General features: G+C 34.1%; 2 protein-coding genes across 5 annotated transcripts; both read right to left on the reverse strand.

Moving 5' to 3' along the window:
• Nucleotides 1-1,527: 1,527 nt before the first annotated feature.
• On the reverse strand, nucleotides 1,528-9,630 carry LOC118062457 (phytochrome B). Of its 2 annotated transcripts, XM_035076212.2 has the most exons (4): nucleotides 7,138-9,630; nucleotides 4,840-5,647; nucleotides 2,846-3,139; nucleotides 1,528-2,334 (listed from the first exon to the last, which is right to left on the reverse strand). In XM_035076212.2, exons 1-4 carry the CDS (start codon nucleotides 9,221-9,223, stop codon nucleotides 2,100-2,102), a joined length of 3,423 nt encoding a protein of 1,140 aa, XP_034932103.1. In that variant the 5' UTR covers nucleotides 9,224-9,630; the 3' UTR covers nucleotides 1,528-2,099. The 2 variants fall into 2 exon arrangements, with proteins under 2 accessions (XP_034932103.1, XP_073266957.1); XM_073410856.1 differs by lacking the exon at nucleotides 1,528-2,334 and having other exon boundaries at nucleotides 2,979-3,182.
• Nucleotides 9,631-14,481: 4,851 nt separating this feature from the next.
• LOC118062461 (ATP-citrate synthase beta chain protein 1) lies at nucleotides 14,482-20,487 on the reverse strand. Of its 3 annotated transcripts, none has more exons than XM_073411014.1 (17): nucleotides 20,153-20,487; nucleotides 19,429-19,550; nucleotides 19,188-19,290; nucleotides 18,544-18,609; nucleotides 18,336-18,459; nucleotides 18,067-18,201; nucleotides 17,771-17,831; nucleotides 17,587-17,663; nucleotides 17,123-17,278; nucleotides 16,890-17,018; nucleotides 16,602-16,734; nucleotides 16,388-16,515; nucleotides 16,107-16,212; nucleotides 15,903-15,979; nucleotides 15,732-15,802; nucleotides 15,350-15,634; nucleotides 14,482-14,931 (listed from the first exon to the last, which is right to left on the reverse strand). In XM_073411014.1, the coding sequence occupies exons 2-17, from the start codon at nucleotides 19,526-19,528 to the stop codon at nucleotides 14,856-14,858; spliced, it is 1,827 nt and encodes a 608-aa protein (XP_073267115.1). In that variant the 5' UTR covers nucleotides 19,529-19,550; nucleotides 20,153-20,487; the 3' UTR covers nucleotides 14,482-14,855. The 3 variants fall into 3 exon arrangements, with proteins under 3 accessions (XP_073267115.1, XP_034932108.1, XP_034932109.1); XM_035076217.2 differs by having other exon boundaries at nucleotides 20,142-20,486; XM_035076218.2 differs by lacking the exon at nucleotides 20,153-20,487 and adding an exon at nucleotides 19,776-19,996.
• Nucleotides 20,488-23,159: the final 2,672 nt, after the last annotated feature.

Genomic DNA, 23,159 nt, shown 5'->3' on the forward strand with positions numbered 1-23,159 from the left:
TGTGCGTGTCGTTCTTAATAAATCATTTTTTTATGGCTAGCTCCGATTTTGGAAGCAAGAGGCAACTAGCCCTATTTTTTCCGCTGCTTTAAAACTTTTGCCCTCTCTACAGGTTTCGTTTTGCGTGCACAGCATGATTAAGGGCGTGCATGGACGTAGTAGTTGTGATAGTGACTGGAGGCAGATTCAGGTAAACTCCCATCTTACACTAGAGAATTCAAGGGATAGTTTATAAACCCTTGGGCATTACAGTAGTCAAATTCGCTTCCCGGACGGGTCTAATATGATCAAGGGTTCAAACTACTGTGCCATCGAGTCAATTTGTAAGTTAAGAATTCAACCCACAAATCAAATTTTCCCCTTCCTGCGTCATTAATTTATTTCTATGTTTAACTTGATTAGGTTTCGATTGCAATCACGTATCAGAATAGGCTAAGCTCGAGTTTTAGAGTATGGTTGCGATTGTTTTTTAAAATAATTTTTATTTAGAAATGTATCAAAATAATACTTTTTATTTTTAAAAAATTATTTTTAATATTAGTAAATCAAAATGATTTAAAATTATCTACAATATATTAATTTTAAAAAAATAATAAAAATAACTTTTAAAAAAAATTATTTTGAAATGCAAAAATAAAAATCTACCAAGAAACTTGTCCTGACCAAGGCCGGGGTCACTAGATTTGCAATGAAATAGAAATTCCACTAGCTTTGAGATGTCTCTACAAGTCACACCCTTGTCTCCGCTCATGTGACTGGAGCTAGTATAAAACAGACATATTCAAGCTGACTTGCAGGTTGATCGGGAAATCTCATCAAGCAAACTTTTCCATCAAGTATGAGCTGGTTTTATCGGTACCACTTGCATGCATGGAGACAAATACTAATCTCTAATCATATGCTATTTCACTTTTCTATATCTTAGTCTTCGAGCTAAATCCTCCAACAAGGTGGAGTTTTCTTCTTCTTTTGGATGAATTAAGGATTTTATTCATCAGGAAAGCAGGGGAGAGTTACCCTGCTGCTATAAAGCCAGGAAAAACACAAAAATCATAAAAAGGTGGAGTTTACCCACTTGCCGTTTACGTCAAATCATGTTATCAAAACCAGCTCACTGGGACTAAAAAGAATTGCGTAAGTTCACCAAGCACATACATCTTAAATAGTAGACGTCTTGTATCTTTGAGTAATTCAATGTATCCATGACCCTGTAGGCAGAGGGGACAAGAATTTGAGTTCGTCTTTGGGGTCACTGGGCGATTAATTCAAGAAAAAGTAAGTTATTAAATGTACCCACATTCATGCATATGGTATTACTAATTAAATAATGAAGTGTCTAAAACTTAGGCTAGCTGTGCACGAAGAAATTTATGCACAAACCCACCTGCGAAGCATGCGAGCACACTCTTGGGCATGCATGTGACCGTTCCGTACAATGAAAGACCAATCAAGCTATAAAACAAGGGGTCCAAACTTACGCAGTCCAAAATCCTCAACCAAGGGGTAACAGGAAAGACAAAATACAAATCCTGAAACTGCATGCTAGAGCAGGACATTTGACTTTATTAAACTTGAGAAAATGATAAATTATTTGACTGGCTCTCGCTGGAGTAAACTCGTAAAGACAAACATGTTATAGTTACCTAGGGATTTCAGAAGCTACGTTACATACAGATATATACTTGCAGCAGTCGAATGTATCCATACATGGAGGGCACTTATTGTGGAAGCCTCTGCTAAAATCTAATGGCATCCCTTTGATGCTTCTTTATTTATAAAAACGACAGCAAACCACAGCATTATAACTTGGCTATCTACATTGATGATATCCTCAAATTAATAGGCTAGAAATCAAGAAGCTACCTCACATGTGTAGGTTGTTGATTTGGACTCGTGTTGATAAAGAAGCATATACCGTATTCTCAATGGATAGAGCGAAACAGTTCTGTTTGCAAGATAAATTTGCCAAATTAGGTGGCCCGCACTGGCACATGCACCTTGTACCTGGATTTTTGGAACCACCCCCTCGGGCACGCAGCAGAACAAGTATCAGTTTGCAATTGAGAAAGCTCTTTAATAGACGTTACAGGCCAAGCATCCTAGTCTGCAGCACTTTTTACAGTTATACCTCTCACACTATTAGGCATGGGTACTTCGAGGATAACTAAGAAATAGCATCTTTCTGACTCTCTAATATATTGGACCTCACCATTCATTAGCTTTAAAATCTTCCTGCACATGCTGAGCCCTAGGCCCTCTTGAGTAACCCATCTACTACTATGGAACATGTCTTGAACTAATTCAGGAGGAAGACCTTCACCAGGGCAAACAATCCTTCAAGAAAAATGATAATAAATAATATTAGTTAATTTAGTACCAAAGTTCATTGAAGAGGGGGAGGAGAAAATTGCAACGTGATTAGCAACTATCATCTATATTTCCTTGGTCTATATGATACGATGAACAGAAGAAGCACAAATTGGACTTCATATAAACCACATTATCATTTAGACAACAAACAGTTAGCACAGATAGCTCTCTATTACAGCATCATCAACCATCCTTGTTCATACAACCAATATTCTACAAATTCGAGGAAACAGCCAGTTTAGATGTCAAAATTCTACAACTATAGCTCTGTGCATGGTGAGAAGCATGGTTTATGGCAGATCAAATCTAAAAAATTGAATTCTATACAACTTGGAGACCAGATTATTAGGGTTTAAAAGAAAATAGAGAAGGGCAAAGGAACACAGGTAACTGTCATCATCAAATTTTTGGATTTTCCTTTTATCAATATAGATAATGTTATCAACAACATGCAAAAGAGTTGAGGAGAGCCTACTTGAACTCCAAATGCACGAGAGTGTGTCCATCAGAGATTTGCTTCAGTGTTGGACAAACATGAATCTCTACCCAACCTTCTGAAGATGGAGCATAACGCACCATGTTCAACAAGAAATCAGCCAGTACTTGTTGAATTCTTGCCTGATCACCATAAACCACCAGCGTTTTTATTTCTTCAGGAATATCACGAAGCAATTGCAGATTTCTTTCCCTCAGCAATAGCATTGCTTGGCTAACAACAGCATTTATGACACTCCCAAGTAAGAATTCAGCCTTCTCAAGCTCCAGTAAACTTATTCAAAAGCAAACGGAGACACCCTCTCGTTAGGATATGTCTGCTAGAGGTTGAGATGAGAAATAAAATAAAATGCACTCGAATGCACAATAATTAATTTAAAAGAAAATCATATGTAGGACCATGATACACTGTCACACATGTGTAACACCCTTTTACAATACACTGAATTGCAACCGTTAGATAGTTATTTTTGTCCTTTTCTATTGATTTCATGTTTGTCCTTGGATTTGATGCTAGAATAGATATTGATCCTTAAATTTTCTCAATTTATCAATATAAGCAAAAATAACCAATTTTTTAACTAATAATCAAACTCACATGATATGATTACTTATCATAGATTGAAATTGTTTCTCAAGTCTATTAAATTTTTCTATGTTGTCAAAGATAATATCTTTTGTTTCTAATTGAATTTTCATGAATTTTACATGATAGTGTTATTTATCCTAGTAATAATTCCTTATCGCTTTAGTTTCATCCAGTTTTTCTATCATTTGATGAAATTCTTGGCTTCTTTATATTGATAATCTTTCTAACATTTGCACTCTTCTTTCACAGTAACAACAATACGTAAACAGAGTGATCTTTAAAATATTGAGTCAAGTTATATACTTGAAATAATATCAGCGCACCTTACCTTGTCTGCTATGCTTTTTTCCAATATATCAATGAGTAAAATACATGACCGATTTCATCTTACTTGAGAAATTAATTTTCAAATATGAAATTATAATCACATGAATCCATCCAAATTATTTAATTAAAAATATGAGTTTTTCCTTGTAATTTTGTCGGTAACTTAATCTTTTCATATACGTTCAACTATTAGTCAGCTATCAATAGCAAGAGGATCCAATTTTTTGATATCTCCTCTCTAATGAAACCATTAAAAGATTTTTAAGTTTCTCTAATTGTAGATCTTGAGTTTTCTCCGCCTTTTACTTTCTAATTCGTGATATTTGGATTCTTGTAGTTTTATTGATTGGACGATCTAATTCTTGTAGTTTTATTGATTGGACGTATCTATTTTCTTTACAGATTAATTAAATTTTTTTCTAAGGTCTATCAAAAAGTGAACTGCAGTATTATGCATTGCTTATCTATGTTGCAAAATTAAATTGATATATCAAACTTCAAGGGCAAAAGGGTTATAAAGGAGAGCTTTATTTTTTAGTTGTTTTTGGACCTAATCACACAATCATAAAAAGTTATGGATCAAAATGTAATTCAGCATTTGTGAGCAATGGATTTACGATATGATTTGTGTCCCTACATCTTGTTCCTTATAGATGTTGTCAAAAGCAAAGCTATCACCTGGGATTGCTAAAAAGACTTAAAATGAAATTACAGAAAAGAAACCCATATTGTTTACCACCTGGGGCATCCACAGGTGGTAAGTCAATAGTGTCGGACTACTAAAAGCAGATCAGTATAGTAACATCCGAGTCAAGAATTTAAATTCTTAGTTGGTTTAAAATCAGGAAATGTGTAGAAGAGACATAAAAAATCTCCAAATGAACTCAAGGGAATGACACTGCATGACAGACATTCACCTAGTGCCAAAATGAATATGTCCATACCTTTAAAGTAGTATTTCTCAACTAACATACATTTCTCAAAAAATAGTACCAAAGCATAAATAATCGCCTGACCATCAATATTAAGTTTTGATAATTTGTTAGAGGAAAACTAACCCATTTTCGATGCTCTCAAGATCAACATCTCGTGTGATCTTCAATATCTGCTTTTCACAAGCAGCACTAGTCTCAAGAAACTGCTTTTGATCTTCAGTCAAGTCCGTGTTCTCCAAAAGCGAGTTGGTAAAGCGTAGACCGCTTAAAGGATTCCTTATTTCCTGGCAGATGTAAGCCAACTCTTTCATCCTTGCAGAGCATTTCTTTTCCTGCTGTCTCTGGACTTTCAAAGCTTGCTGCAACTCATTACTTGCAATCTGCAAGAAGCAGAAGGCTCCAATAATCTCTCCCTCCATATTTACCCTCTTGTTCGCTGTCAAGAGAGCTTGCACATATTTTCCATTCCGGTCAAAAAATGAAAATGGTAGCTTGTCTGTATCTTGCCCTCCAATTGCATTGTGCAGAGCAATCATGAATTTTGTCAGTGCATCTGAACCCTTGAGCTGACAGAAACTGCCAAAAACCTCCCCAACCAACATCTTCCCAATAACTTCCCCCCGGGACCACCCCGTGAATTTTTCCATGGCAGTGTTCCACTCCAAGCAACATGTGTTTTCATCTGAAGCAAATATAGGAGGGATCAAAGGATTGGGGCTGTGTACAATAGCCTTATAATCACCTTGTATATGGACATATTTGTCCATTACCACCTTTTGACCTGTAACATCCTGACCGACAAAGCAGACTCCGACTATATTATTCATGTAATCCTTGCTAGAACAAGCATTTACCACCACAAAAAGGGCCTTCTTTTGGTGTTCAGAGCCAAATGTCCTCAATTTTATCTCCACGTTCTTATCCTCTTCACCTGCATCAGTTAAACATAATTGAAGCAAAAGATTGTAAAAAATTAATAGAATATCAAACCACAATAAGTAGCCTTGTTTTATGTTGCTGTGTTTCAGTTCCTCAAAACTATATCAAAGCTTGTCTTACTGTTATGTTAAAGTGCTGATTAGAATGATCACATACACTGTCCATATTAGCACTGTAGGATGAGGCATCTATCAAATTTCTATTTCAAACCATTGCATGAGCATTATCTTTTCTGTTTTTTTTTTTTTGTAATCAAAACTGAGTTATTGTAGCGATATAACATACAATGTTCTAGGTTATACTCTCTTTGACACCTAAAAAAATGCGTAGATAAAGGTAATGTAAGCAATAAGCACATATTTTTTATGGAGGCCCATCACATGCTTGAAACATGATTAAAGGAGTCATTTCGAACATGTTCTGTGTGGATCCACCAACAGTTACAAAGTACTTGGAAGAGGGAACTGATCTCTTCACTAACTTTTTAGAGTCATAGCATATGCGAACAACTATTTTCTTACACGAGAGGTGTTGAGTGCAAGTTTGTTCCCTGGAAATTATAGTAACTGGATCAGCAGTTTCTTTAGGGCTGTGGAGACTCAGTCGTTGGAGCTACCTCTGCATTCAGGGGCCTAGAGATTTATTTGAAGGCTGGATCTTATGAACACAGAGCTATATCATCAGCAGCCTCTCAGTCCTTAAGAGTCTTACAATAATAGGGATGCTAGGGCTTTGCTTCTAAGCTGCTAGATATAAAACGGACTAATCTCAATGGCAAGTCATACACAAGACTGCAGTTATCCACTTTCAAGGAAAGTTTGATGAGAAATACTTCACCCTCTAGGCTCTTCTCAATGGCGAATGTCTCCTGGATTTTGCCCAAGATGAGGCACCCAAGATCCTAGTGAATGATGTCTGTAGAATATATTCTTCTTCATCGCAGTATTCAAATTCCTGAGTAGCTGATTCCTCTTAAAAGCCCAAAACCCTTAATTTCCTTTTTATTTATTGCTAATTTTGAATAAATTGTGCATTGCCACAGCCTTTGCTGCATCAGAACTTCAATTTGTCTTTGTCAACAGAGAGCATTCAAGAGAAACAATTATACACATTACTTCATTCAAGTCATTTGATCAGAAGACTAGTCAGGTATCCCATGCAGATGAAACCATTACAATGTACTTCATGTAGCACTTATGAGTGAGCCAATTGTATTCTTAGTTTGATGAAAGTTTCTATTTTTTTATGAAACCTTTTATTGCATAGAATTATTTCCAGGATTTGAGTTTGACCTTTCACATTTCCATTATCAACTTTTTTAATTCCAGTTTTTTGCAAAACTCATATACATTTTCCAAGATTTATTTCTATTAAAGGGGCAAGCCTGCATGCTCAGATGCAACTTTAGAAAAAAATCCATTGCCATGAGATGACAATCTGACTTGATAAACAACTTAAATATGTGAGATATAAAGCAGGTACCTCTTAAAGCACGATGAAGGAGCATGTCAACTGTTTCTTCATATTCCTTATAAACAAGATCGTGAACCAAAGACTTCCCCATGGCTTTTTCAACTGAGAGCCCAGTCAACTCAGCGACCTTTGCATTCCACCCATTTATGCAGCCATCAACATCTACAGCGAATATCGGAGCAGTTGCAGTCTCTATTAGTCTTACCATTTCTCTTGCGACCGAACTGAGCTCATCCATCCCTTGCAATTCTGTATCCTCGAGCTGGGTACGTACAACAGCCTTAGAATTGGTTGCTTCAGCGTCCCTAAATGAGTCTCGCAAAATAAGCTGCAACGAATGAATGGCATCCATTTCTGCATTCTCCCACAGTAAACTCCGGCTCTTCACCACCTCCAAAAATGCCTTGAATGAAGAACGTGGATGCATCCTCTGCCCATCATCCTTGTCCTCTGGGTGATGCTTTGCACCACCCCATTTGACCTCCTTTGCAGTGTGAGACCGAAACCAGAAAAGAAAATCTCTCTTAGTAATATAAGCAACTGCCATTCCACAAACTGCATTGCCAAGTGAGGCTGCCCCAGGATACCCAGCATCAGCTAAACTGTCTGTGCTTAAACCAGTTGAGTCTCCGTGAAGGGCCAACAACCACTCCACAATATCTTTTATTTGGGCTTCGGTTGGGGTCACGCCCGATGGGTAATACTGTCCTTGGTAATAAAGAGCTGCCCCGTCACACTTCACAAGATCCATGATACTTGGACTTTGAGTAACAATGCCAGTAGGAGAGTCACGGAGAAGCATATCACACAAGAGAGTCTGAGTCCTCAAGACATGTTTCTCTGACAACTGTGACGCTAACTGCAATTCCATGTTCAATTGAAGTCCGAAAGCCTGCATTAAAAACTCACATGCATAACGAAGCGGAAATGGAATACACCTAGCAGAAGTGTGATGGCAAACAACCAAACCCCAAAGCCTCGTTGAATTCCTCCCACCAATAGCTTCTTCCTCATTTCCATTAATAATAACAGCCATGGCCATTGAAGCAATTGACCCCATATTCGCCATATACTGAGCATGACAACCATGAGGAGCTCGAAGAGTTGAACCAACCAAGCATAAAGGCTGCATAAGCGCCTCATCCTGGATAACACTGACAGGTGTAGCATGGCAATCCACAATCATCCTAACCCTATTCTGCTTGAACAAAAACCTTGAAGCTTGTGGTATATCCGTAGAAGGATAATGCAAACCAATATAAGGTTCCAAATCAGCCCTTTTATTCTCAGCCACAACCTCACCATGCTCATCTTCATGAAACTTATAAACCATAACTCTATCATACCCGGTAAGCTCTCTGACACTCTCCACTACAGTATCACACAGTAACTTAATATCCCCACCAGGAAGTGATTGTAATTGTGAAATCGAACGAACTGCTAATTTCTGAGACTGTACAGCCCCTGCTATGGATAGAGCAGGGTCTTCAGTCCTAGCAGGCTCTAAATCAATAACAATACCAACATCAATCCTATGCAAAATTGCGTAAAAAGGCTTCCCGGAATTCTTGGAATGAATCCAAATTGGATTCAACAAAGTTATTTCCCTTGCACCAAATGCTTTTTCAAGCATAGCGGAGCTCGAAGGCCTAAAAAGAGTCCTTACATCAGTCCCATCAGAGAGAATTTCCTGTTTATCTAGAGAAGGGACTGACTGTGGAGTGAAACCAAGCATTTCTTTGGCATTTTCGCTATATGCAATGACCCTAAACGACCCTTCATCTACAGCAATCATGCACCCAAATGGCTGGATATGACCACCCCTTTGGATTTTTGATAAATAAGCAGTGATTTGTTCCTCGGGTACTGACTGGCTAGTAGTTCTAACTGACTGTGAATAATCAAACGACTTTCCAGACCCACCAGATTGTTCAAAAACTGCATGGAGTTGTGCATCGACAGTGTATTGTGCAATTGCTTTGCTTACTGATTCTGTGGCGTGATGGTGTTGCCTCATGTTACTAGTACCAGAAGACTGCGCCGCTTGATTCTGGTGTTGCCGCTGGTTGCTTTGTCTTTGTGACTGTGATGCCATTCTTCTTCTTTTTTCAATTATTTTCCTTGCTTTTGGTTTAACCTAGTATATTTAGCGGTGGACAGGAGAGTGACAAGGAAAAAAAAACAACAAAACAGCGACAAGAGGGAAGGAAAACCTCACATGGGTTACTGAGATCTCGTGTTGGGTTGCAGAGAAATGGGAAGGAGATCAAAACAAATAAAGTCTGGTCTGCTCTTTTTGATCTTGTGTGTGGATTGGCTGGAGAAGAGAGTTTAGTTTGGATTTGAGGGAAAGAAAATGTTTGAATAGAAAATTAAGTAGGAGTACTGCACTCACCCTGCAAGGCTGGACAGTAGCAGAAATTTAGTTCCGACGTCTGATCTCAAGATACGGAGACCATTAAAACCCGAAAAGAAAATTGACGAAAAAGTTTCATTGCTTTTTTTTTTTTCCTTTTTATATACTGTATTGTATTGTATTTTGTATTATAGCTCGTGTGCGCGTAATGGAAATTTTTTAATTGTGTGCATAAAGAAAATGTTTAGTATTATGATAGCTGTTGTGGTTGTGGTTTAAAAAAAATTATTTTATAAAAAGTATTTTTAGTTAAGGTTAATTTGAAAAAATAGGTGTTTGATTAAAACTGTGATTGAAATTGAAATTGAAGAAAAAGTAATTTAATGTATTTGGTTAAGAGTGTTTTTAAAATTAAGGTTATAAAATAATTTTAAAAAATATATATTAATATTGATGATTTTTAATTTAAATATTATGGATTTAATTATTGCTATTATATCATGAAATAAATCATACTTTATATAAAATATTTTTTATTATTTCATAAAACCATTTATAATTATATTACATACGAAATACATCCGACAAAAACTATTGTTCATGTTAATTGCATTGTTCATTGAACAGTGCAATTAACATGAACACTAAAAAAAAAGCATGAAATGACTGCTTCTCTTTTCCTGTGTTTTTAACGCAGAAATTAAGTGGGGCCCAGTGAACAGTAAATGAATTTTTTCTTTAACTAAACGGCTGCACATTGCGTTTTAAATAAAACACAACCGCAGCCACAGGGCCAAACAGGCTCGAAGAGTAGAGAGGGCATTACGTGTTTCCCAGATAGTTTACTAATGATTATTTTTTAAAATATTTGTTATTTTAAAATATATTAAAATAATATTTTTTTTATTTTTAAAAAATTATATTAAAATAATTTAAAAATATTAATAAATATTAATTTAAAATAAATAAATTTTAATTTTTAAAAAAATATTTTTAAAATGTAAAGACAAACACTAATAAGGAGAGGGATGCAATAGAGGACCACTTGACTGGTGGACAATAGAAGAGGGGGGTTTTGGGAAGTTGCGACACTGTCCTTTCCTTGCTTCTTTAGCTCGTCCTAACAAATTTAGATTTTGTTGTTTTATATTAAAAAAAAATAGATTAAATTTTTTATAATTTAAGATAATTTTAATATGTTATTGTCATAAATAAATTTTAAAAAATAAAAAATATATTATTTTAATATATTTTCAAATAAAAAGTACTTTAAAAAATAATTGTTAAAGTAATTTCAAACACCATCTTATTAACAACATTAAAAATGAATTATAAATAAAATATAAATACATGTATTTAATAAGATAAATAAAAAATTATACATGTCTTTTTAACAAAAATAATTTCTACAATAAATATTTTTTTTAAAATATAAAAACTTAGTATGATATTAAAAGTAAGTTTTAATTAGGAAAAACATATTAAACATCATGTCTAGCTATTTTGCATGCAATATATATATATATATATATATATATGTATGTATAATATTCATGATCTCAAACTTAAAACATCATGCATAATAAATTTATATATAATGATTAATTAAATAATTGTTGGTGCTTTTTTATGAGATGGTCAAAAGGCCGGGTTTTTATTTATTTAACTCAAAAATTTTATTTTCAATTAGTTTTCATCTAAAAAGGAAACACATTAAAAAACTCAATAAACCCATTTATAATTTTAAATTTATCATTTAGTATGTCAAAAAACACAAAATCAATCCAAATTAATAAAAAAAATATTGAGCATCGATTTTTTCCCAACAATACAAAAGATAAAAAAACATCTTAAGTCGCGACAAATAAAACATATTCATATCAATATCTTTTTTTTTTATTGCCATGACATGTTCAGTTGACAATCTAGAGAGCGTTTGAAAACACAGGGCAACCTGCATTTAAAAAATTCAAATTTTTTATGTTAAAAATTAATATTTTTTTTATATTTTGTATGTTTTGATGTATTGATCTTAAATTTAAAAAAAAAATTAAAAAAACACTATTTTTAATATACTTTAACATGAAAAAAATACTTTAAAAAACAATCACAATCATACTTATAAACATACAATTACTCTCAACCCCTTGTTTTTCAACTATTTTTTATCTCCTCGCCCGAGCTTAGAAACTGGAACACAAGTAAAATAAAATTTAAAACTAAAACTTAAAATTCTAAAATTAAAGAGACTAAAAATGGAGTCAATGAATAATATATGGACTATAATGTATTTTTTCACGCAAATTTTAGATAAGCCTAGCTGTTTTCTTCTAGTTCTCCATTTAGCTACTTTTCTTTTAATTATATATTTATGCTACAAGTTGTGATCGGTCTCCGATTAAGTTTTTAAATCCAATCAAAACCTTTAATTCTAAAAAATATTCGAAGAAAATCCACCATTGAAATCTAAAGTAAAATACGGGAGCATGCACTGTGATGTAACTATAGTAAAACACTTAGAAAATTATTATTTTTTTAAATTAAATTTTAATTTAATGTGACCAACTAATCAACTCGATATGCTCCCCCGTGTCATTATTTCAGTTCCAATTCAAGATAAAATCACGAGTAACATAAATATATTAATAAAAAGATTCAGATGAAATTTCTTGAAATATACTAGTCAACTTATTGCTAGCATTTAAAATATAAAGAAAGATCATGTATAATCGTGACACAAGTGATTTTGAAAACAAAAATATTTTTAATTGAAAAATATCATTTTTATTTTCTTAGATTTCATTAGTGATTATAGCAGCGTAATTGCGGGTCGATATAGGATTCGACCGATTCGGAACTGAAACCAGACCGAGTTGGAAAAAAAATCCAGTACGACCCGGTTGACTTAAAGGGTTGACTCATCGATTCGATTGTAACCTGCTGACTTTTGTTTTTATTATTAAAACGAGATCGTTTTAATTTTTAAAAAAAAAAAAATTGACTTGGACACCTTGGTGACCAGGTCAGAACCCGAAACCCCAACCTCGAACCGAGTCAGGTCTAAAAACTATGCATGGCAAATTTATTTTAAAACTATTTAAGGTCATTTAAAATGTATTAAAAATAATGTCTCGAGACCTCTACAGTCTACACCCTTTTAAAAGCAATTTCAAACGCTTCGTATTATTAAACATAAATTTTGCGACAATTGAAAGCGAGGTTTTTGTTTCAACACACTCTCAACTACCAAAATAAATCTCCAGTTTTTTAAGACAAGCAAATTCATACAATGAAGTTACAACCTTAAAAAAAAAAAAAACACATATCCCACGGGACAGCCGTGTCCTCTAAAAAATTAGTTTCTGTCAGGCAAGACAAAAAAGTTAACAGAGGACTCAAGAAGCTAAAACCAGAAGAGAATATATTAATTTATTAGGATGACTGACGCGAGAACAAAACATATTATTAAACACGATTAGTTAACAAATCTTCTTCCAAAGCATGTTTCTTCATCCCAAGCAGGCAAGTGCAAGGTCAAGGATCCCCAGACCATTTCCTTAATCTTCGACGCGATCTCCGAGTTCTATGTTATTTATATACTTGCTTTCTTTTTACATTTCAATTTTTTTATAATAAAAAAATGATTTTTTCTTTAAATTATATATTTTTTAATATAAAAATTATTTTTTAAAAAAATTAAAAATACTATTTTAATATATTTTTAAATAAAAAAATATTTTAAAAAAATAGATAATATTACATATTGTCAAATGAGTAGATGTCTATTTATTTTTGCGTTTTAAAAAATGTTTTTGAAAAAAATTAAAAAAAAATTATTTTTTTATTTTAAATTAATCTTTTTATATATTTTTAAATTATTTTGATAAGCTGATATCAAAAATAATTTTTAAAAAATAATAAAAAAATTATTTTAATATATAACAATACTTTCAAATAAATTAGAATAAGCGATTCTTTCACAATTTATTTTCGAGTTTATAATATTATCTCACCACCCCTTACACCTTAAAAACTGACCATTTATCAAGACATATATATACAGTTGCGACACGCAAATCTGAGAGCATTCTCTAAAAGAGAACATGATCGTCCTGACTGGCAGGCTTCGCCTTTTTTCTCAAAATAAAATGTCTTCAAATGTTTTATTTTGTTGGTTTTATTCCGGGACAAAATGCAGAGAAGTGGTACCGGTGGGGACATTATATCCACACAGCAAATTATACAAATAGATGCCCGGCCTGTTACTTTTTAATTAGGAGACTGGGCTTATTTAAATCTATTTTATTATTCTTGCTTCATTTTTATTGATGAGTTGAGTTTAATAATTGGATATTTAGAATTATTTTATTTATATTTTTTTTTTGAATGTGTCACAATTTTTATTGATTTAATAAAAGTATCACACTATTACACATCTAAATTCTCCCTTCTTCCTACTATGATTATTGGCTTCTTCTTTCTTTGCTTGCTTCTGGGTTTTTTCTTTCCCCGCATCACGTCCATCCTAACAACGCGTGCAACAAACTTTACAAAACAAGGCAACAGAGCAGGACAAGGTTTCCGACACCAAAACTGTTTTTTTTCTGTTTTATGAGCTAGGGCAGGGGACAACCAAGTATAATGCCCATGTGATTTATTCCCCACATGACCATCTCGTCCACGTGAGAGATACTATATTATTCCACAACCTGTCTTGTCTTTTGTTTTGTGTAACAACGCACCCATCGTTTCCACGGTGATGGAAGTTTTTACTTTGAAAGCCAGAATTGACTACCTGCATCGTAATGCTGACACAAAAATATACATCCTTTGAAAGATAGCCAAGCACCTTTGATGAGCATCTTCGATGAACATAAGGATGTGAAATTACAACACGGACCGAGTTCACGTGGACTGGACCAACATTATCTGATGTTTGATGGTTTCTCGTAATAATTCAATATCGTTAATGATACGGAGAACAAGAATAATTAAAAAAAAAAAAAAAAAACCTTATTTCATTTCCTTTATTAGCATCCAAAACAGGAGAATGTGACCAAAAATCCAAAGGGAATACCAAGAAAGGACAAATTCTCTTACATTAGGGTGATGGTTAATGTTCTTTACCCATACATCCCAGCAACAGAGTTATTCCTTCTTGAAATCTGAAACTAGCATCTTATAGCACCATCTGGTTAATAAATGATAAAAGGCTACTTATAGCTTCCAAACACAATGGACCGCTTGACCTTGCCGCAGCACAACACTAATCTAACAACTGAGCAGACATTTCAGCAAAGACTCAAGAAATTTGAAAAACAAAAGGCCAGTGTAGAGCACGTGAGAGCTGCACCTGCTACCTGTAATTTTCTCACTTGGAGTAGAGAACATCCTCCCATGGGTGACGGTATAGAGGCTGTTTCAATCTCTTCTGATCAAAGGTGTGCCTGAAACAACAAATACTTGTAGGGTCAGATGCAACATTATGTAAGCATGTAGTGACGCAAATTTGCAGTACATGGTGGTCCATGCCACTCATCCTTACAAGGTCCTTTTACCCGCCACTGAACCTTATTTTACATAAGCCAGGCATTTGCTAGTATAGCCCAGACACCCCTAACACATTACACTATGCACTCTTTTGTCCTAATTAAGTCATATCCATCGAGCAGCCATACAACCAGCCAATTCTATGATGGGACTACAAGGAGTTCAGCTTTTAGAAGCATAGTAATGAAAGAGTTAATCATGTCGGTGATCTCCCTGTCAATGTGTCAGTATCAAGGGTTTGATGTAACCTAATGAGAAGCATAAGAAAGTCCAAAGGGATGCGATAAGGAAATTTTGAAGGGGAATCCAACTTACCCAATCAAACCAATGGAACGAGCCAACACAAAGAGCCCATTCAAATAACCAATCCCAACAATTTCATCAATCTCTTGTTTAGTAAACATTCCACTGCCTGCAAGGAGATCCAAGAAAAGGGACCCAATCGCGCCATCGACGTTAAGGACCAAGTTATTGGCCTTTGAGAGAGTGTAAGTTTCAACTTGAACAGCATACTCCATATACTTCACAGAAGGGAAATGTGTGCGAGCGAACAGCTGTAGAAGCTCCACTCTTTTATCCCTGTTGTCCCCTCTCTTGATCCTTTTCCAAAAAAGTAAACAAGAATTTCCATCATTCATATTAGCAATGGAAACCAATGAAAGCATTTAAGCTGTGTGTAATTCTAGAAAACTCTCACCTGTGCCCAATACCAGGAACTCGTATTCCCTTCTTTTTCATGCTTTCAACAAACTCATAGGGTGTTAGACCCTGACAAGAAATGGCACACAAATTAATCCAAGTCTCTACAAGCTATCAGAAATATGGGAGGCCAATTTCAAATGTACATGCAAAATTTATTATGCCTTACCCTGTCATATGCATCCTTAAAGTACCGAGCAGCATCATCAATGGCACCACCAAATCGGGGACCAATTGTGAGCAAACCTGTCTCAGAAGATCATGATTCAGTATTCTTTCTGGTAATGTTATCTCAAAAACCCTTACCATCAATTAAAGTGTAGAGAATTTCACCAAAGAAACGAAAATAAATCATCCCATGCCCATTGTGTACCTGAGACAAGGCTGGAAACAAGGTCCTTTCCTGCCCTCGCAGTTACTATAGTGTTGTGAGCACCAGAGACACAGGGACCATGGTCAGCACACAACATGATGCATATCTGATTGAGTTCATATGTATCAGTTAAAAAGAAGCTGGACCAAAAATTGCTTCTAAATGAATGTCATTCTATGAAAACAAAAGGATAAAAAGGCAAGTGCAACATAGAACTTAAAGCTCAGCATAATAGTTAAAAGTGTAAATAAGGGTCATACAATTAATTATGAGAAACTTACCTCAATAAAATGGGTACAGTAACGTGGAAGGCTGCGCTTGAACCATAAAAGAGAGATGACATCACCCACACCATAACCCTGTTCAACAATGGAAGACATTGGCACGCCAGCATAGCATGGTTCCTCGCCTGCAAAGTTGGGTTAAGAGTACATTATTAGACATTTAAGCCAAGTTGCACCATAACAATAACTCGGGATGCATAGGTAAAAGTACCTCTGTCATCAGAGATGGTAGAAATAATATGAGTTGGTGCCCGAACTTTTCCACTCTTGATCGCAATGTTAAGATCTTCCGGGATTTGTGGAGGCGTAAACTCCTTAACAGATGATATCTTCCCCTCTTCAACCTAGAAGCAAATCACCAAATAACATTCTCAAAGCAGGTCAAGCACCTGAAGGGAAACTTGAATGTCTCTTTTCTGGTTTGGAAAGTTACTCTTTTAATTTATCCAAGTTTAGAGAGTTACTCAAGGGAAAAAGTTTATAGCATATATAGACTAACCAGTTTCCCAAATGTTTCCTTAATTGCAGTCTCAAAAGCTTCATATGAAGTGGGAACAACTGCTCCAGCATCTTTCAGTGCTTGATTTTTTGCTTGAGCAGACTCCATCTCACCACCACTTTTAGCACCCTAGTTTACAATGTCACAAGGGAGATTCAGAATATGCCTCTTGTCCTGCAATGGCAGCTGTGATTTTTAACAGATAAGTGTGATAAAGTTGGGCAACCACTTACAGCATGACCAAATTGCACTTCTGACTTGAAGAGTCGCGCGCAAGTTCCACTGACCCAAGCAACCACTGGTTTGCTTACCTTTCCCTGTTTTAGGGCTTCAACAAGAGAATACTCGTCTCTTCCACCAAGTTCCCCAAGTACAACTATCATTTTAACCTGTGTAAGAACAGAAAATAAAATTGGAGAAGGCACAAAAATACATGAAAAGGCCTCAAATATGATAATATGCAGCAGTTTAAAGTGTAGATTGCCAAAATCAGTAAATGGTCACAGCAGAGAGTTGCAGTGGCAAAATAGCATGATTACAAATCTACCATTAAACAGTACTAATTACAGACATTAACTTTATGAATGAGCATGTATACAAATTTGGAACTTGATGTATTGCCAGCTTTGTCAACAAGAGAGAAACAAAAGGCAAATGCTCTTGATTAAATGTAAAATACGTGGGAACAATAATATACCTGTGGGATGTTGTTAAACCTCAGGACATGATCAGAAAGAGTAGATCCTGGGAACACATCCCCTCCGATTGCAATACCTAAAAGATTTACAAAAATAATGCTGATTTAATTCCAATTGAAATCTGCCTGCATAAGGGAAATCATAAAAACAAACCCAAAAGAAGTAGTTAGCATGTGTAATTACCTTCATAAATTCCATCGGTTACACGGGCAATGGTATTGTATAGTTCATTAGACATACCACCCTGCATTGGAAAAGATGCATTGTTCTCAGAACCCTTAACATACAGCAATGGTGAGTAAGAGGAGAGTGATAGCACGTCTAGACCAATTAGAATGTCATTCCTTTCATTTCTGGTATAACAGTTCTTTCATTGATGATAAATTCCGTGCCATACATGTATAGTGACCAAATGAGACCTCAGGTTTAATTGATAAACATGTCAACAAAGAAAGAGGAGCAATGGAATGAATGCTTACTGATTTGGAGACAAATCCAACAGATCCAGGCCGGTACAGCTTGCAAGCAATTATGTTATCGATTGTTCCAGCAGTATCGCCTATCTTGAATGCTCCAGCTTGAATGCCTCCAACAGTAGCTGGACCAATGACAACCTGAAACACCAGCAGTGCTAAATTAGCAAAAACTTAAGTCAACCGGGTAATGAATACTCAGGGACCCAAAGATACTGTGCCACTTAAACTTTTCGTTCATTGCAATTCAAATAGCATCGCATCATTGTCCTTGCCTTATTGTTAGCCCGAGCATATGCAATCAATTGTTTGGCATCTGCCTCAGGAACACCCTCAGCTATAATAGCCACAACTCGAACGGTTGGCTGCTTCAGAGCAGCCATGGATGAAGCAGCCGCACTGCAAACAAGTTAACAGATGATTATTACACAGTTCAAACAAAAATATGCAATCTTTGATGCTACCAAGCAAACAAATACAGACCTTCTGAATGATGCGAAGTTGATAAACACATCAGCGGTTGGATGAGCAGCACAAGCTGCCTCAACACTGCAAAGAAAGACGATAAAACAAAAGTGGGAAACTAAACCTCAGAAAAATACAAGTACATTTAATGGTTAATGTAATGAACAAACATACGGGAGAGAAAAAGGTCATGCAATTAAGTGTAATCTCAATAATAATCATGATCTAGTATCACAACAAATTAAATGGACTTTTTTCAAACCACAACTAGTAACCATTCCAAAATCGGTACTCGAATCACAAAATGACTAGTAAAAATAGAAACAAAACCAGCACATGATCCACATCCAACAACTCATAATCCAATCACATTTGAGTAGACCGGAGCCTCATCATCAAGGAGTTGATGTTCTAATGAACCAGCACACCAGAAGGCAGAGTATCATAAGAGTTAAATGTAATCTTGATACAGATCGTGATTTGGTATCATAAAACACTCAACCTCAGCAAATCAAACCAAATTGATTGCTTTTGCCACATAACTAATGAACCCTTCCAAGATCGATAACTGGGTACAGAAATCATTAAATGACTCGTATAATCAGAAACAAAACAAGTGAAAGGAATAGAAAACAGAGAAAGAAAAGAAAAGAAAATCATACGTCGAATGCACAGGGATTGCTATTTCCTCTTGACCGAAAAAGAGTTTCTGAAATCCCTCAGCACCAGGGTTAATGATTCCAGCTACAGACGGTAATTCCCTCCCTATAAACACAGCAATAAATAAATTAATTATTGACTATCAAATAACAGCAAGCTCAATAATCCAAAAAATATATATTCAATTCAATTACATTTCTTCCTTCCTCGATAAAAACGAATCCAAAAAAAAAAAAAACATACCACAAAGAAAATCAAAATCAAGCATGCGTTGAATAGGCAGCTGCTTATAGTTGTAAAACAGAGCTTGTGTTGTTCGAGAGAAGAGTTGTCCTGTCGCCATATTGTACAAAACTCAAACTGGCCTGTCATCAAACAACAAAAATCCCTCAGTTTATAAAGACAATAATAACAAAATGAAGCAAAATGTTTTTAATTGCACGCTTAAAAGTGTAATTAATTACAAAAAAAAATATGTGAACAGACGGTAAATCCATGTTTTACCAAATGCAGATCTAACGTTAAACAAGTAACCAGACAAACGCCATTGCACCTAACTTTAAAACAAACACCCACCAAACCATACCTACCTAACAAACAGATCCTTAACAGATGAGCGAAAAAATATCAAAACGAAATGTCGTTTACAAAATCTCTTCAGTTGCCAAACAACACTTTGGGATCTCTTTTTTTTCCAAACGACACGAATTTATATAAACAAATAAATCTTTCAAGTGGTTTAGCTAAAGAAGAAAGAAAAAGAAAACGAAGGATTAAAACGCATTTTCGATGTCAACGAGGAACGGTTGTAATTTAATAAGAAAAAAATAATAATAACGGACAAGAGTAAGAAACACAAAATGGAATCGGAATAGAAAGAAAAGCGGATCTGAGAAGGAAACTAGGAATAATTTGTTTTGACTGTACTCCTAGTTAAAAAGCGGGATCTAACTAACCAGAATTGGACCTTGCAACTCCTGTTTCTGTTTCTATGTTCTGGCCTCGACTTGAAGAGAAGGAGAGGGTAATGTTAATGAAGTGGAATATTACAGAAATTTGGAGCGGGAGGGGGGGCGATTATATAGGGGAAGTCGAGGAGGAATGGTAAGATGGGTCACGTGGCGGTATTTTATCTGCTAGATGGTGCCTGGTTAGCTCACAGACCAATATCATCCACCTACGACTTGTTTATGCGCTGCTAAACATTATTTTTCTTTTCGTGTTTGTAAAAAACGAAATGTTGTTATTTTTTGAGATTTTTAGTTTGCCTTTGTTGAATGCTGAGAGAGGGGGGCAGAGAGAGAGGGGAGGTAGAGAGGGGTAGGTAGTTGGGTTAGGTAGATTCAACTATCTAACATGAAATGAGGTAGCTTGACTTGAAAGAAGGGTTGGGCTCCTCTGCTACAGTTTCTTATTCTAATACAGTAAACTTATTCGCGGTGTAGTCCCTCGAGTTTGAATATTTGGTCAAGTCAATGCAATTTTTTTTTGTTAAAATTAAATATCTTTTTTCTCTATTCAGTTAATGTTTAATTTTGAGTTCATTTTGCTATTATAATATGCTTATTTTTTAAGATTTTTTTAAAGTATTAAAATAATATTTTTTTATTTTTAAAATTTATTTTTAATATAAACACGTTAAAAATAATTTGAAAATAAAATTAAAAATAAAAAAATCAATTTTTTAATAATATTCTTTAAATACAAAAACAAACTTACTCAACAGCCACCAGGATTTGCCATATCCTGGGAAAAGAAGTGCATGAACGGACTCGATCAAGGGTAACTCGAGAGACGATGACTTGATTTGAACAAAAACAGTTAATTGGTTCAGATGGTAGTCATATACTAGAGGAACATGGGTTTTTTTTTTGTCTCTTTTTATATCCTCCCCGGGCTTTTCATTTTTTTATTTTTTCATTGGAAGCTTTTTTAATTTCTCTCCATTCTTGCGTAGGCGAGAATCAACTGCGGGTTGCTTGTACAATGCTAACCATTCTATCAACTAAAATAAATAAGATCCATTGATTACCCGAGTTTGTTGTTGCCAAGCATAGTTATGAACCTCGTTCGCCTAATATATTGACCCGGGTTTTAAATGAGTAAAACCTAGATTAAAGTATTTTAAGATTTGGTTAACTTTAGGTAAAACTATTAATCAATTATAATCTCGTTTCATTGTGCAATTATAATTATTTCATCGAAATTTTTTTAACAATATTGGATATATAAAAATTTAGTCCCAGTTTGTCCCAGCAACCTTATTCTTTATTTCGTCTCTCATTTCTCTCTTGTTTTCTGTTAGCTTATCTTTTCTTTTTTTTTTTATGATTAAATTTTAAATCTTTATTTATTACCCATTAAATCTTTATAGAATTCTATGTTAACTTTTGTATGTATTAATGAAATTTATTTTTGATTTCTCAAGTAAACAGCTATTAGTCATGACAATTTAGAATCACGGTCATGTTCAAACTATATAATTTTTCAAATATTTTTTTAACTCATATTATTTGTCAATACTTTTAAAGCTATGTTAAAATGGTAAAAATACTCACGATATAGTTGTATATCTAACATGCTCTTAATATCAATTCACGTGTGAATGCTCACCGTCTCATGTCATCTTTAAAATCCTAAAAGCCATATCTTGGCTCGTGTTGCCTGTCTCTTTAGTTATTTACAGCATGTAGTGGGTAGTTGATAGTTGTTGTTTAAAATTTGAAATTAATTTTAAAATTTTCATTTCTAATAATTTTTTGTTACCATTAAAAACAGTTAAAAATACTTTTTATTTCATAGACATGTTACAGAGAATGAAGTAAAAAAAAATTATTAATATTTTTTAAAAATTTTATTAAAATAAAAGAGATCCAAATTTAATATATTAAAAAGTTGAAAGATAATTAAATTAACAAAAAAACCCCTTAAATTTCATAAATTATTTAAAATAAAATAAATAACAAAAAAAAATATGAAAAAAAATCTAACAGATAAAAAATTTAAAAGATGATGAATTAAAAAAAAATTAATTTCATTAATTATTTTCAAATGTAATAAATAGCAATAAAACAATGAGGATCAAATCCAATAAATACAAAAAAATTAATTAAGAAAAGAACAAGAAAAAATAAAAAAAAATAGACTAAAATAGATCTAAAAATCAAATTAACTAAAATTTTAACTAGTAAAATTAAAATAAATAAATAATAATTTAAAATAAAATATATAGTAATTAAGAGATTGATAATTAAATTTGATATAATAAATAAATAATATATTTTTTTTTATAACTTTTAAAAAATACAGTCCACTCAAAATAAAAATAAAAAAACAGTTTAATGAAAACAAATAAGGTTTTTCTTTTACTCGAAGTGTTCGAAGTTTACCAACTTTTACAATATAAATAAACATGTAAATGTTTTGAAAGTAGTTTTTAGAAACAATTTGAATTAAAAACTAAATAGAATTGAAGGCAGAGTCAGGAATTTTGTTGGTGTAAAAATGTTTTTCTTGTATTTAAATTATTCAAACTACAGAGGGTCGTGACTAACTTACAAGTTTTGAATACGCCATTTTGTTAAAAAACAAGATTTTTCTTTTTAAAAATTCATTAAATTAAAAGTTTCGTGTTGAAATCCGAGAAGAAGCGACGACTGCAAGTCTGCACCACTCTCTGGCCGTTGCCTCTGCCCACTATAATGAATTATATAACCTTCGATCAAATTGAGGTGTCGAATTGTAGAATATCGGTAATAAAAACTATTTACAAAAACATTTTTTTTTAAATAATTTTGTTCTGTTTTAGAAGCCGCCCTATTGTTTTCATGCTGTTGAATGCCAATTCATGAATGGCCCCACTCTTGATGATCATATGGATTAGGAGTCCTGTGGCTCCGTTGATTAGCTTGGGTGCCGTATCGCGCCAAACGCTGCTGTTGTAGCGTGTGGTTATCATATTTTTGACGCCACAA

Source organism: Populus alba, chromosome 8, assembly GCF_005239225.2.
Source record: "Populus alba chromosome 8, ASM523922v2, whole genome shotgun sequence".
In the NCBI taxonomy this organism is placed as follows: domain Eukaryota; kingdom Viridiplantae; phylum Streptophyta; class Magnoliopsida; order Malpighiales; family Salicaceae; genus Populus; species Populus alba.